Source organism: Ranitomeya variabilis, chromosome 1 (genome assembly GCF_051348905.1).
Source record: "Ranitomeya variabilis isolate aRanVar5 chromosome 1, aRanVar5.hap1, whole genome shotgun sequence".
Classification (NCBI taxonomy): domain Eukaryota; kingdom Metazoa; phylum Chordata; class Amphibia; order Anura; family Dendrobatidae; genus Ranitomeya; species Ranitomeya variabilis.
Window position 1 is genome coordinate 724,919,491 of NC_135232.1, and position 16,611 is coordinate 724,936,101.

General features: G+C 42.7%; 1 protein-coding gene across 3 annotated transcripts in view; it reads right to left on the minus strand.

Moving 5' to 3' along the window:
- The window catches only part of ITPK1 (inositol-tetrakisphosphate 1-kinase), a 139,024-nt gene that overhangs the window by 57,303 nt on the left and 65,110 nt on the right, over positions 1-16,611 (minus strand). For 2 of the 3 annotated variants that reach the window (XM_077268176.1, XM_077268169.1), the window contains exons 4-5: positions 15,924-16,049; positions 2,520-2,637 (exon numbers count right to left, since the gene is read on the minus strand). In XM_077268176.1, the coding sequence (XP_077124291.1) occupies positions 2,520-2,637; positions 15,924-16,049 (244 nt within the window). The remainder of the gene's footprint in view (positions 1-2,519; positions 2,638-15,923; positions 16,050-16,611) is intronic. The other variant, XM_077268183.1, reaches the window with a different exon arrangement.

The following is a 16,611-nucleotide window of genomic DNA, read 5'->3' on the forward strand; positions in this document are numbered from 1 at the left end:
GACTGGTTGATATAAACAATATTGGACAATAATTGGACAACATTCTCTTATTTAGAGGATGTCCGACAGAAAAACTGTAGATACCAGTCTGTCCGGTGAAGAAGCTGTAGGGTCTTCGTTTTGTTTATTTTTCTCACATTGTTTCCCTTTTGGGTTTTCCATTACTCGGTTTCCACCACACCAGGCAATAGAGATAGGGCTTTATTGTTCAGTATGTTAGAAAGCAATGTAGGAATAGTTAAGTCTGAAAAATATCTAAAAAAAAAATATCTAAAAAATATCCTCGTGTTCTCTCCCTCTACTAACCTACCTTTGCCTGACATTGCCATCTCCGTGTGTGGTTCCACCATTACTCAAAAGCAACATGCCCGCTGCCTTGGGGTCACCCTTGATTCCGAGCTTTCATTCACCCCCCACATCCGATCACTGGCTCGCTCTTCTTATCTGCATCTCAAAAACATTTCTAGAATTTGCCCTTTTCTTACTTTCGACTCTGCAAAAACTCTTACTGTCTCACTTATTCATTCTCGTCTGGACTATTGTAACTCTCTACTAATCGGCCTCCCTCTTACCAAACTCTCCCCGCTCCAATCTGTCCTGAATGCTGCAGCCAGGACAATATTCCTCACCAACCGTTACACCGATGCCTCTACCTTGTGCCAGTCATTACACTGGCTACCCATCCACTCCCGAATCCAGTACGAAACTACTACCCTCATCCACAAAGCACTCCATGGCTCAGCACCACCCTACATCTCCTCTCTGGTCTCAGTCTATCACCCTACCCGTGCCCTCCGCTCCGCTAATGACCTCAGGTTAGCATCCTCAATAATCAGAACCTCCCACTCCCGTCTCCAAGACTTTACACGTGCTGCGCCGATTCTTTGGAATGCACTACCCAGGTTAATACGGTTAATCCCCAATCCCCACAGTTTTAAGCGTGCCCTAAAAACGCATTTGTTCAGACTGGCCTACCACCTCATTGCATTAACCTAACTATCCCTGTGTTAATAAAAATAAATAAATTAAAAAAAAACATAATCAGGTTCCTCGCATCATGTTCTCATACACTTTATGCAGTTAATAGCACTCTGTGTCTGTACTGCTACATACTTAGGCTGTTAACTGGTTCATGCAGCTTTACATGAACACCCGAGCCTTACACTATGGCCGGTCCAAATAACTAAAGCAATTGTTACCATCCACCTCTCGTGTCTCCCCTTTTCCTCATAGGATGTAAGCTTGCGAGCAGGGCCCTCATTCCTCCTGGTATCTGTTTTGAACTGTGATTTCTGTTATGCTGTAATGTCTATTGTCTGTACAAGTCCCCTCTATAAGTTGTAAAGTGCTGCGGACTATCTTGGCGCTATATAAATAAAAATGATTATTATTATAAAAAGGCAGTACCCGTATATACTCGAGTATAAGCCGAAATTTTCAGCCCAAATTTTTGGGCTGAAAGAGCCCCTCTCGGCTTATACTCGAGTCATGATCGGCGGTGGGGTCGGCGGGTGAGAGGCTGTCGCATACTCACCTAGTCCTGGCGCTCCCCCTGCCCGTCCCACGGTTTTCGGTGCCGCAGTTCTTCCCCTGTTCAGCGGTCACATGGTACCGCTCATTAAAGTTATGATTATGGACTCCACTCCCATAGGGTTGGAGCCGCATATTCATTCCTCTAATCAGCGGTAACGGTGACCGCTGACAGAGGAAGAGGCTGCGGCACCCGGGACCATCTGTCCGGGATAAGGAGCCAGGGACGCCGGGAGCAGGTGAGTATTACATAGTTACCTGTCCCCGTTCCACACGCCCGGCGCGGCTCTGTCTTCCCGTCCTCTTGCTCTGACTGTTCAGGTCAGAGGGCGCGATGACGTACTAGTGTGCGCGCCGCCCTCTGCCTGAACAGTCAGTGCGGAGAGGCGCCGAGACGGGACACTGAGGAGCTGCAAGCAAGAGAGGTGAGTATGTCATTTTTTTTTTTTTATTGCAGCAGCATTATAGATGGGGCACAGCTTTCTATGGCACATCTATGGGGCAACAATGAACGGTGCAGAGCATTGTATATGGGGCACAGCTTTCTATGGCACATATATGGGGCAACAATGAACGGTGCAGAGAATTGTATATGGGGCACAGCTTTCTATGGCACATCTATGGGGCAATAATTAACGGTGCAGAGCATTATATATGGCACAGCTTTATGTGGAACATCTATGGGGCCATAATGAATGGTATGGAGCATCTATTTTTATTTTTGAAATTCACCGGTAGCTGCTGCATTTTCCACCCTAGGCTTATACTCGAGTCAATACGTTTTCCCAGTTTTTTGTGGCAAAATTAGGGGGGTCGGCTTATACTCGGGTCGGCTTATACTCGAGTATATACGGTAATAAAATTCAGCCCATCAACCAAATCACAATGATAATCCACCATGAAGAATCAGTGTAGCCCATACAGGACAAACAGCGGGTGTATGTGGCCATCCTCCGTTCTGTGGCTACAAGCATTACTAATCATCTCACCTTGCATGTATGACTCAATCCATCGAATCAGCTCATAAGACTTTGACCGATCTAGTAATGTTCGGATTGCTGGTAGTGGGTCCAAGATGATGGTCTCTGGATGGGCATCCATGTATTCCTAGAATAACAAAATAACAAAACTATTCATCTTAGATTATAAGTGGCTGTCACCAGACTACAATGCAATGAATAAAATAGTCTATAGAGGTTTAAGGTAATCTTGCCAACAATTCAGAACATACCCTATATGAAAGTTTAACTGCAAATGCATACAGGAAAACAAAACTGACAACTACTTAATGCAGATAATGTGTTATCAATGTTCTCACATTTCATGTAAAATAAAGAATATTAATATAATACTGCTCCTATGCACAGGACTATAACTACTATAATACTGCTCCTATGTTCAAGGATATAACTACTATAATACTGCTCCTATGCACAAGAATATTACTACTATAATACTGCTCCTATGTACAAGAATATAACTACTATAATACTCTCCTTATGTACAAGAATATAACTACTGTAATACTGCTCCTATGTACAAGAATAAAACTACTATAATACTGCTCCATGTACAAGAATATAACTACTATAATACTGCTCCTATATACAAGGATATAACTAATATAATACTGCTCCTATGTACAAGGATATAACTACTATAATACTGCCCCATGTACAAGAATATAACTACTATAATACTGCCCCATGTACAAGAATATAACTACTATAATACTGCCCCATGTACAAGGATATAACTACTATAATACTGCCCCATGTACAAGAATATAACTACTATAATCCTGCCCCATGTACAAGAATATAACCACTATAATACTGCTCCAATGTATAAAAATGTAACTACTATAATACTGCTCCAAAGGATAAGAATATATGAACAGAGAAGTAGGCTATAATTACTTGTTTATTTTAGTAGTATATTTTAGAATGGTTGGACATGTATATGATATCTCACCTGTACTGCATTTTAATTATACATTGCATTAAGATCATCCAGTTTGGAATCTCACTGTTCAGCAGATGTTACTACAAATTTAAATGTAAGGAGATGTTTCTTTTTTTTTTCTATATGGAAAAATTCTGTTTCCCAGTGTTTGAAGAAAAAAAAAAAAAAAAAACTCTATAGGCAACCTGTGCATCCATCACCCAGGACGGTAAAAGAAGAGTTTGGATGTGTCAGCAGGTGATCAGTTTACTCTGCTATAATCCACAGTTGGAAATGTAGGTCACAGATATGAAAGCTGATCAACGTACAAGGACACAAGAGGCTGAATTTCTTCTGGACACGTAGGGGTTAATTCCTGAGCGTACAACGTGGGGATATTGTGCACACCTCCTAGCCCATCTATATGCACACAGCTAAACACTACATACACTCAATAGATGACATGTGACGGCGGTGTAGTATTTAGAATGTTTAAGAATAATAAAACATTTACTAGTATTTTTGTTTCTCACTTTCTAACTGTTATTCATTTAGAAAACGTAGAGACAATACACTCTTGGGCATGTAAACTTCAAGAAACTATGTGAAAAATGAAGCAAGGTGGTGCAGACATTGAAATGTTAAAGGGAACCTGTCACCCCCAAAATCGAAGGTGAGCTAAGCCCACCGGCATCAGGGGCTTATCTACAGCATTCTGTAATGTTGTAGATAAGCCCCTGATGTATCCTGAAAGATGAGAAAAAGAGGTTAGATTATACTCACCCAGGGGCGGTCCGGCCCGATGGGTGTCGCGGTCCGGCGCCTCCCAGCTTCTTACGATCACATCCTCTTCTTGTCTTCATGCTGCGGCTACGGCGCAGGCGTACTTTGTCCTGTTGAGGGCAGAGCAAAGTACTGCAGTGCGCAGGCACCTGGAAAGGTCAGAGAGGCCCAGCGCCTGCGCACTGCAGTACTTTGCTCTGCCCTTAACAGGGCAAAGTACGCCTGCGCCGGAGCCGCAGCATGAAGACAAGAAGAGGACGTCATCTGATGAAGATGGGAGGCGCCAGACCGCGAGGCCCATCGGAGCAGGACCGCCCCTGGGTGAGTATAATATAACCTCTTTTTCTCATCTTTCAGGTTACATCGGGGGCTTATCTACAGCATTCCAGAATGCTGTAGATAAGCCCCTGATGCCTGTGGGCTTAGCTCAACTTCGATTTTGGGGGTGACAGGTTCCCTTTAAGATTTAAAATTTCTATGTTTCTGTAGGTGCAGCCTGCAGTGTAAAGTATGGAGGATATCATCCTGTATAGATCTCAATTGTATTTTATCTTTCTATCTTTGATTAGGAAAAAAAAAAAAAAAAAACTTTAGACCTCACATATGTAAAATTGTGTAGCATACACTAGAAGACTAAAGGAATTGCCAGCTCGCCGATAAACCAGTATTCAGCTGCTTACTAAAAGGGAAAAAGCAGGATGCATATGAGAGACAGGTGGTGCTTCAGCTATCAAGTAACTGTTACCTTTCCCAGTGCTGAGTTCTCAGCTACACTGCTCAGTACTGCTATATGACTTCCATGCTGGTGCTGTTTCTAATACCGTAAGTGTTTAACTTACCCCAGTGCTGAATACACAGCTACACTGCTCAATATTGCTGTATATTGTCCTCCAAACTGCTGCTGAACATGTGCTACACATGACACTAGAGTAGGAATCCCTCATATCTGTGTGTGCTGTGTAGAGGAGATATTGTATCGGCTGGTCTCTACCCAGTAGCTCAGTAAAAATGCATAACACTAGTCATGTAACGGCCAGAAATGGTGCTATTTATCAGGTTCACACATGAACACTTAGGGCATGTTCCCACGGTCAGGATTGCATCAGGATTTGCTCAGGACACAGGTAAAATCTGCACCTGAGGTCACTGGCAGGTCACCTGGGTTTTTGATGCGTTTTTTCACCATGTGTTTTTTCATTGCATGCTTTTTTGTCACTTTAAATAAAGCTAATTGAAAGTTGGCTTCTGGGAAGAGGAAAAAAAGTGATTTCCTGTTTGCAGATATATTGGGATATGTTCCCACGGTCAGTAAACGCTGCGGGTTGGATGCTACGTACATTCGCGTTTTTCATGCGTTTTTCTATGCGGATTTGTGTGTTTTTGTAAGCTAAATAAAGATATACAAAAAAAAAAAAAAAGAATTGTGATGTACTTTCCTTGTCCAAGCTCTTCTTTTACATACTCCATTGAAGAATAATGCTTACATACACAGATAGATACATCTATAGATAGATACGTTAGATAGATATAGCTATAGATAGATATGATAGATAGATAATAGATTGATACGATAAATAGATACGATAGATATGGTATAGATAATAGATCTATAGATAGATAATAGACAGATATGATAGATACGATAGATAATAGATCTATCTATAGATCTATTATCTATCTATCTATCTATCTATCGTATCTATCGTATCTATCTATATCTATCTATAGATCTATTATCTATACCATATCTATCGTATCTATCTATCGTATCAATCTATCTATTATCTATCTATCATATATATCTATTATCTATCTATAGATCTATTATCTATACCATATCTATGGTATCTATCTATCCATCTATCGTATCAATCTATCATACCTATCTATAGCTATATCTATCTATCGTATCTATTATCTATCTATCGTATCTATCTATCATCCACCTATCTATCATCTATCTATCTATCGTATCTATCGTTATATCTATCGATATAATAGATAGCTAGATAGATATATCGATAGGTAGATAGATAGCTCGATATATCGATAGGTAGAAAAGGAGGAACAGCACCAGAAAAAATACCTTAAAGCGTGCACGCTTCCCTGACCAGCATTCCAATGGCCTTTCAGACAGTAAACAAAAAGGGAAACAGCACAAAAAGATGTAAAAAAGAGGACTTTAATGCCCTGTGGCGTGGCAAGGTTTCGGATAAAACAAATCCTTTCTCAAGCCCAAGATATATCGATAGATCTATAGATAGATCTATCTATAGATAATACTAATCCCGATGTTTATTAATAAACATAATAAAATGGTAATAAAGAGTTCGGCTGGTGTCACACTTGTGAGAAACTCGCACGAGTCTCGCATCTTAATACCCAGCACTGCCGCCGGTACGCGGGGCCAGAGTGTGCGGCTGCATGTATTTCTATGCAGCTGAACGCTCCGGTTCGAGTTCCGGAGGCAGTGCCGGGTATTGAGGCGAGAGACTCGTGCTAGTTTCTCGCAAGTGTGACCCCGGCCTTAAATATTAATATCAGCCCACAGCTGTATATTTAGCCTTTACTGGCCATTAAAATCGGGGGACCCCAAAAAAAATTACGTGGGGTCCCCCTATAATCTATAGCCAAAAAGGCTACGCAGACAGCTGCGAGCTGATATTCATAGCCTATGAAGGGACCATGCATATTGCCCAAACCCCACCCCTCCAGTCTACAAATACCAGCTCCCAGCCGCCCCAGAAATAGCGCTTTTCAGGAAATCCCCTCCACTATGCGGTAACATCTGGACGCTGCGTGTTTGACGCTGCGGCTCTAGGCAGCGTCAAACCCGCAGCGTTTCCTGATCGTGATAACACCCTTATTCAGACAAGTAACCTACTACGACAAGTACGCTTTAAGGGATTGTCTACAATTAGAATTAATGTGGCCGCTTTCTTCCAGAATCCGCATCACACCTGTCTGTTTAGCTATATTTTTTATGAGCTCAAAAAGTAGTTTCGAGCTCCAAAACCTATCGCAAACTGCGGACAGGTGTGGCTTCATGGTTGGAAGAAAGTAGGCATGTTTTACTAATCCTGGACAATCTTTTCAGAACAGCAGAAGTTGACAATTTATGAGAAGCCTCACTGGGACAAACTTTCAGGGTAGGGCTTGGAGATAATATCCCAATGCTAATTTTACACACTTCTTTTATAACTTTTATAATCGGTGAACACATTAGTTTTAGTGTCAGGTTATCAAGACAAAACCACAGGAAGGTTTCATGAAGCATCTCAGCCATTAGCAGTAGGAGGGATTACCAGGAATAATGTGTCGGGCTTTACCAGTAACAATGTAATATTACACGTCTGATTATTAGCAATTATGTGTAGGTGTGGGAGAAGACAGGGAAGTTTCCATAGACACAGACGATGGAGCTGTACACTGAAGATGAAGACACAGCTGAAGCACAGTTACTTTGTGCCACTAGAACAATGGATTTCCCAATAGACCGAGATGCATGGTTAGCATCCACGTATGAGGAGGGATTAATTGTGACAGCATGACAACTGCAGACCTTTGGAGCATATCTGCTGCAAACAATTTTTTCATAACTTGTGATTATTATATTATTATTATTTATTTATATAGCACCATTAATTCCATGGTGCTGTACACGAGAAGAGGTTACATCAAAATACAAATATCACTTACAGTAAACAAAACTAACAATGACAGACTGGTGCAGAGGGAAGAGGCTTACATTCTACACGATTATGGGGAAGGAGACAGTAGGTCGGGGGTTGCAGTAGCTCCGATGGTGTTGAGGTGGCCATGTGGTCATTACAGGCTTCTTTGAAGAGATGAGTTTTCAGATTTCTTTTGAAGGATCCAAAAGTGATGAGCGAACGTGCTCGCCACTACTCGGTACTCGCCCGAGTATCACTATGCTCTGTGTACTCGGCGAGCACCGAGCATTTCCAGGATTACTTGGGGGCGCTCGGGTCTCCTCCTTTTAATTTTGGCACTTTTTAGAGCACCAATCAGCATGCAGGGATTGTCTGCCATGCACTGTAATTCCGCAGCCATCTTTGTTGTTGTATTACAGTGATTGGCTGGCCGCACAGTGTCATCAGGTCTATAAAAGACCTGGCGCCACCCTGCTCACCAAATTCTGCTCCGGACACAGCTAGCGTAGGGAGAGCTGCTGAGATAGGGTCAGATTCTTACAGTTATTAAGTTAGTGTGGGTCTGCTAGTGTTCAATCCAAAAATCCTGATAAACCAACAGTTCTTTTTAGGGCTAATTCGGGGGTACAGAGATTGCAGCATTTGGTAGGCAGGGGAGTCTATGTGCACATATCCACATCAGTGCAAGGCATGCAGGCACTGTATATGTGAGTTTATAGATCTCACTGCATACCTCAAAAGGCTCTATTACTGTCTGTTGCTGCATATTTTATATATAGGTAGCTGCAGGTATCCATGGCTAGGATTTTTTTAATTTTTTTTTGCACCTTATACCTGCTCATTTTATTACAAAGCAATCCATAGTCCCCTTTTTTCTACATTTATTTGCTTGGTCATGCTGCAGTATTTAGCTACAGTTCTTATATTTATCACTGTGATTTGTACGCCACACGCATCGCATATAATTAAGTTAAATATTTTACAATTTTAGTAATTTTTTTTTTATTAGTGTCATAGCCTACTTATTGACACAATTTTGGTGGGCCCCAAAAATCAAGGCCACATTTTGATCAGTCTGTTATCTCCGTCAGACGCCCGGTCTATCTGTGGTCTCCAAATACTTGCTTTTCAGGCATACATTCCACTTTTTGGCGTTGTGTTAACCTACTTTGTGACAGCAATTTTCTTTTCAAAAAATTAAAAAAAGGCCACACATTGAGCATTGTAGTTTCTCTGTCAGGCGCCTCCTCTATATGTGGTTTAAAAATTGTTGCATTTGAGTGCTCCTTTGAACTGGTTTTGGTGTGTCTTACCCTAGTTATTAATAAAATGTGTTAAAAACAAAATAAAAAAATGACCAACATTCCACTGAATTAAAAGTGTGTTTTTTTTTGGCCCACTGATCACATATAAGTTTTGTCAAAATTAATCCATTTGTATTGAACTCTGAAGATATTTCAGTTGTCCATTTAAAATGAGCAAGGCAAGGGACGGGGAAGTGGACGTGATGCTGATGGTGCATGCAGAGAACGAGGCCGTGGCCAAGCTGTGTGGGCCAGAACAAAGACCCACATCTTTTAACTCGACCTTCCTGTCCCAGAGCAGTGTGAAACGGTTGTTGGATAGCGGATAATGCTTCCAGCCACTTAGCCACCACCACGTACTCTGCACGGTCAAGCCTGATCCTCTTTCCTCCCACCATGTTGAGTGCCCTGAAACAACGGATCCCACACTTGGACACTCCAAAGAGCTGTTCACTTTTCCCTTTAAAGATTCCGGACTCTCAGCCGGTCAACTTGAAGTGTGGCAAGATGAGATCGCATGCAGCAATGCCCAAAGATTTGAGCATCCATGGTCACACGAAGGCGATGGTGGGAAAGTGTCAGAAGAGGTGGACGATGATGAGACACAATTGCCAGAAAGTCAGGAGGAGGAGCAGGGTGCGGATGTGGAAGACGAGGTGGTGGATGACATAGTAACTGACCCAACCTGGCAGGAGGACATGCAGAGCGAGGACAGCAGCACACACGGGGAAGGAGGCATAGCACCTCAACAGGCAGGAAGAAGCAGTGTGGTAGAAGCAGACAGAAGGCGTGCATCCGTTCCCCGTAACACCAACATGACGGAACTTACCATTCCAACTGTTAAATCTTCCCGAGTCTGATTATTTTTTAAAGACTCTGCCGATAACCCCAAACAGGCCATTTGCAGCACCTGCCATGCCCGCATCAGCAGGGGTAGCAAAACTACCAGCCTGATCACCACCAGCATGATCAGGCACATGGCAGCAAAGCACCCGACTTTGTGGGCCGAACCCCAGGCTCCAGGAATACTGTCTGCAGGTGACACCACTGCTCCTTCCACTGTTTTGCGTATAAGCCAATCCCCAGTCCACAGTGCATGTGAAGATGCCTCGTGACCTGCACCTGTTGTTGCCCACAGTCAACTAGCACCATCATCAAGCCCGTCCATGTCCTTGTCCCAGCGCAGTCTTCAGTTGTCTACAACCCAATCATTGGAACTTGAGTGGAAATATGCAGCCAACGCCCCACAGGACACAGTACTAATTTCTCACATTTCTCGTCTGCTTGCGCTCAAAATGTTGCCTTTTAGGCTCGTTGAGATGGAAGCTTTCCACAACTTGATGGCGGCGGCCATCCCAAGGTACTCTGTCCCCAGTCGCCACTATTTCTCCCAGTGTGCTGTACTGGCATTACACCAGCACATGCCTCACGACATTACCCGTGCCCTCAACAATGCTGTTACTGGGAAAGTCCACCTAACCACGGACACGTGGACAAGTGCTTGTGGGCAGGGACAGTACATCTCACTGACGGCACAATGGCAAAGTTCTGGGACAGCTTTTCTCAGACCCTCCCAACGCAGCGGCACAGAGGAAAGGGGTGTTGTCACAAGAAGTGCAATGTTTGGGAAGATGCTGAGGGAGTACCTTGCTGATCGTACAAACATCCTCCGTGATTCCTCTGTGCCTTTTAATTATTGGGCATCCAAGCTGGACATGTGGCATGAAGTGGCTCTCTACGACTTGGAGCTCTTGGCCTGCCCTGCTGGCGGAATTATAACAAGGGCTGAATAGGGCAAGACTTCTGTACACCACCGAATGAAAACAGCGAAACATAACCTCAAATACATGGTCTTTTTTGGGGAGGTGTATTCTCATGCACCTCTTCACAACCACACATGGGTATATGCTTTTACTCCCCTGGGGAAATGTTTGTCAGCCCATAAACTTAGTGTATGGGCATTACAAGTCTAGGAGACCTGCTCCTTTAAATTGTGCCTATTTATTAATGAGGCCTTTCTCCACGTCTCATCATCAACTGCCACTAGAACACCAGGGTGAAAGTGTTCTATGCTGCTACAGCCAGTCTATTTTTAGGCAAGGGTGTCTATGATCCCCATAAAAAAAATGTTTTTAAATGTACCCCCCCACGAGGAAATGTTTGTCAGCCCAAACACTTAGTGTATGGGCATTACGAGTCTAGGAGGTCCTCCTCCATTTTTCTTCCAAGGGGGGATTGGGGTGCGTGCAAATTTGGGTCAAGGCGGACCTTGCATTCAATGCATAAGGAAAGAGTATGGCAGGACCAACTGAAAAATGTGAAGTGGGTTTTCCTCTGGGCATCCAGTACCTGGGTTCAAAGGATTCTTGGGGTGCATATGACTTGATAGCAGGGCAGGGCTTGCATTCAATGCAACATTTTTTCAGGAAGCCCTCCTGTACCTCTCGTGAAAGGGGTATTGGGGTGCATCGTAAATCTTGGCAGCCCAGTCACTCACTGCATAGGCAATAACAGCATAGGAGACCCAATGTTTAATAAAGGCCTTTTAAGAATATTAATGCCGCCTGATGCCCCTCTAACAATAGGCTCTGTGACTTTAAGAGTCCATCCTTCATAAATGAAACAAGATGTGTCTCCTTATGTGTCACATACCACATGACCAGCTAGGGTTGTTAAATGTTACAATAACATTTCCTAGTGAATGCATTTGTATTGGTTGAAAGCAATGTTAAAAAGTTGAAAAACGCATAAAAAACGCTGCGTGTGAACATAGCCCAAGTGGTGGAGGAACATTTTGTTCTGGGGCTAATTATTTTGCCTTATATACAAGTCATTACCCTGGAAAGGATGTACCTTAACATATTTCCCAGCAAAATCCATTTTGGTTTCGTTTTTGTATGTTTTTTGGTACACCTGTAAAAATGGCGTGAAAGTCTGACAACATTGTTTACAGCTGTGACCTAGGAGTCAGAAGGGGCGATTCCTATGATGTTCCCATGTCATTTGAGCAGTGTTTCCAGCATTTTCAGACCTTAAAAGGAATCCCGGGGGGGGGGGGGGATCGCGGTAAAAATGCTCGGGTTTCCCATAGACTTACATTGGGCTCGGTGCCCGAGAACTCCAATTTGCTCGACCCGAGCATTTTAGTGCTCGCCCATCACTATTCATAACCAACTGTGAGGGGCAGGGAATACATAGTACAGCGGCCAACTAGTGCTCATCGTGTATAGCAATGTGCACATCACCTGATTAACTGAGTGCTGATGGACACACATGCTCAGTCACATCCAACTAATGAGGTGAATGCTGGAGGACATACACTCCCTGACAGAAGTTATGCCGCTTATCCATGTTATGTAAATAAAAGCTTATAACCTGACGTTAAATTCATCCATTGGTTTTATAAATTATTCTTTTGAAAGCTGAAACCCTCCGAAATGTGGTTTAGGTTAAGAAAATAAATTGGCATCAATACAGAAATATTGATAAGTTAATGGACACAGAATGGTCAGATTTTGGCAAGACAAAAGTTTTGTCGCCTGATCATATAATGCACCCAATCCTAGCTTACATTCTCACCTGTGACCAGTAAATGATCGGTTAGTGTGTGTGTATTAAAAGAAACCCAGCACCCCAGATCTTCACTTGAACTGCAACTTGAGCTCTGACAACATGAAGAAATCCACCCTGCGACCAAAGCCTGGATTATCAAGAGGCTGAAGACCAGATCCACTGCAGAGGTGGCTGGCACCTTTAAAGTCTCAGCGTCAAGTACAAAGAATTAAAAAAAAGATTTGAAGACACTGGAGATGTGATTGACAAGTCCAGGTCCAGCAGACCCCGCAAGACAACTGCTCAGGAGGAACGTTTGTTCGTTAGAAAATCCAAAGCAAAAACCTCTTCCACTGCAGCAGAGCTCCAAAAGGCCTTGTCACCTCAAGTCCCTGTGTCAACTAGAACAGTTTGTAGGATTATGTCTCAAAATGGCTCCATGGTCGAACCAGTGCCCATAAGCCAGCACTAAACAAAAGGCAAATAAAAAAAATGTGTGGCATTTGCAAAGTCCCACAGCCTGCTAAACAGATGGACGATGGAAAAGTGGCAGAAGGTGGATTTCTCTGATGATTCTTCAGTAGAATTACACCACAGCCTCCGCAAATACTGCAGTTGACCTACTGGAGCCCGTATGGATCCAAAATACACCCAAAAAACAGTTAAATTTGGTGGTGGAAAGATCATGGTCTGGGGTTACATTCAGTATGGGGGTGTGCAAAACATTTGCAAGGTGGAAGGCAATATCAGTAGCCTAAAATATCAAGAAGTATTAGCTACCTCTTTTATTCCAAATCATAAAAGGCGTCAAATTCTGCTGCAGGATGGTGCTCCATCTCATACATCCATCTCTACAACAAAGTTCCACCAGGCAAAAAAGATCAAGGTGCTCAAGGACTGGCCAGCCCAGTCACCAGACATGAACATCATTGAGCATGTTTGGGGAAGGATGAAAGAGGAAGCTTGGAAGACAAAACCAAAGAATCTAGATGAACTCTAGGAGGCATGTAAGACTGCATTCTTTGCTATTCCTGATGACTTCATTAATAAATTGTATGAATCATTGTTGAACCGCATGGATTCAGTCCTTCAACCTCATGGAAGTCACACAAAATATTAAATATGACTAATAGCACCACAACTTCATTCACCAATGTTATGCAACATAGATTTGTATTTTAAGTTAATTATTTGTTTGAATATCACATTAGTTTATGTGGGCGACAAAACTTTTGTCTTGCCAAAATCTGACCATTCTGTGTCCATTAACTAATCAATATTTCTGCATTGATGCCAATTTATTTTCTTAACCTAAACCACATTTCGGAGGGTTTCAGCTTTCAAAAGAACAATTTATACAACCAATTGATGAATTTAACATCAGGATATAAGCTTTTATTTACATAACATAGAAAAGCGGCATGACTTCTGTCAGGGAGTGTACATGCTCAGTCACACCCACCTAATTAGGTGAATGATGGAGGACACACATTGCTCAGTCACACCCACCTAATTGGGTAAATGTTGGAGGACACATTCTCAGTCACACAATGAACCGAGTACGGGAGGAGACATGTTCAATCACATCCAATTAATGAGGTGGATGATGGAGGACACACACGGTCAGTCACATTCAAGTGGTGATCTGAGTGCTGTATGATACACATGCTCAGTCACCTCAACCCAATGAGCCGAATGCTGGAGGACACATACGCTCAGTCACATCCACCTAATGAGCTGAATGCTGGAGGACTCACGCTCAGTCATATCAAACTAATGAGCCGAGTGCTGGAGTACACACATGCTCAGCCACATCCACCTAATTAGCGGACAGCTGGAGGACACATAAGCTCAGTCAACGCTACATAATGAGCCGAGTGCTGGTGGACACACATGCTCAGTCACTCTCTCTGCAGCAAAGTCTTTGCACTGTGATCCTCTGGTCACGGTTGAGCAGTCAATAGAAAAATGGCTTTCAGAGCTGCTTTTAAAGGAAGGAGCACAGTGTCTGCATACACAGCATTACAGCCATGTGGACTACTCCTGCATAAAAAGGGATTATATTATCAGCTGCCTGAGGGAGAGGACGACTAGAAGGACTCATAGCAGCAAGAAAAAAGTGTATATGAAACATGTAATAATAGAATAATTTTTTGAATAAAAATTATTATTTCAGGAATATCTCGAAAGCTCAAATGAAGGAAATTAGAGGGAACATTTTTACAAGTGTTATTCCCCTTGCAGGGACAGAGAAATTTGAGCCAGACATAGAGGTACAAATATCACCAAAGAAATAATCTCTATGTTATGCTCCAACATGTCTGTCTTGCACCTGGCATAACAACATGTATATTATTTGTCTGGAGTGTTCCTGTAAAAAATAAATTAAAAAACTTTACTAGAAAAGATACGCGCCAAACATATCAAACGTTAATGACAACTGTATTTGACGGAATAATTGTTTGGAATTAGAGAAGCAACCACGTTCCCTGTGATCACTATTTTGTATCAGAAATCTCCAGTGAGGAGACATTTACACTCACTTGTGAACTGCAGAACTTTTACAATCTGACATTTTTAAGGCTTACTGGCTCTTTAAGTGTCCCAGCATCTTTGGGTTATTTAAAGATCCGCTCTGATCAACAGTTCAAAGTTCAGACATAATAAGAGCAAGAAGACGTGGGAGGGCAAGTGCGTCAGCGCCAAAGATAATAAATACAGATTTAAGGGCTGAATATAGCTGATCTACTCCCATTCTGAGGAGCCTGGCATAGACAGAACCTCAGATATCCCAGCAATCCCTAGTCGACCAGGCAGGATTAACAGGACACTTGTGAAATAGCTGAAGATTAGGGTTTTGCTTTATCTGGAAATTGAAGGATTATTTATTTCAGTAACTGGATAGGGATTACAGGGTGGGCACCTTTAAGATGGCCAGTCAGCCAATCCCCACACACATGAATGCTCATATTGTCTGCAAGGTATTCATCCCAATTCCCCCATACACACAGATGCATGCATTAAGTTCAAAGGTGCATAACATAAGAAAAAAAATTAGTAATTAAGATTGGAAAAGTCCTAGCTGAAATCACAGTTACCCGTGGTGCATCACACTGGAGTAAGACAAATCACCCACCTGGAATCTTTGCACCACAAGCACAGACTCGCTCTCATTTTGGTCGGCCTCTAGTATTACATCTGTTAACTTGTGAATAATGACGTCAAGAGGACCCTGATCCTCAATGGGTTTAGCCAGGTCAAGCTGAAAGACATAAAATGATAAATAAAAAATTACAAATTATAGATCAATCATGTCTCTGCTGATCTCTAGTGGTGGATAGGAGACATTCTCAGTGATGTCACCTCTGATCTCTAGTGATGGATATGAGGCATTCTCAGTGATGTCACTGCTGATCTCTAGTGATGGATAGGATGCATTCTCAGTGATGTCACCTCTGATCTCTAGTGGTGGATAGGAGGCATTCTCAGTGATGTCACCGCTGATCTCTGGTGATGGATAGGAGGCATTCTCAGTGATGTCACCGCTGATCTCTAGTGATGGATAGGCGGCATTCTCAGTGATGTCACCTCTGATCACTAGTGATGGATAGGAGGCATTCTCAGTGATGTCACCGCTGATCTCTAGTGATGGATAGGGGGCATTCTCAGTGATGTCACCGCTGATCTCTAGTGATGGATAGGAGGCATTCTCAGTGATGTCACCTCTGATCTCTGGTGATGGATAGGAGGCATTCTCAGTGATGTCACCGCTGATCTCTAGTGATGGATAGGAGGCATTCTCAGTGATGTCACCTCTGATCTCT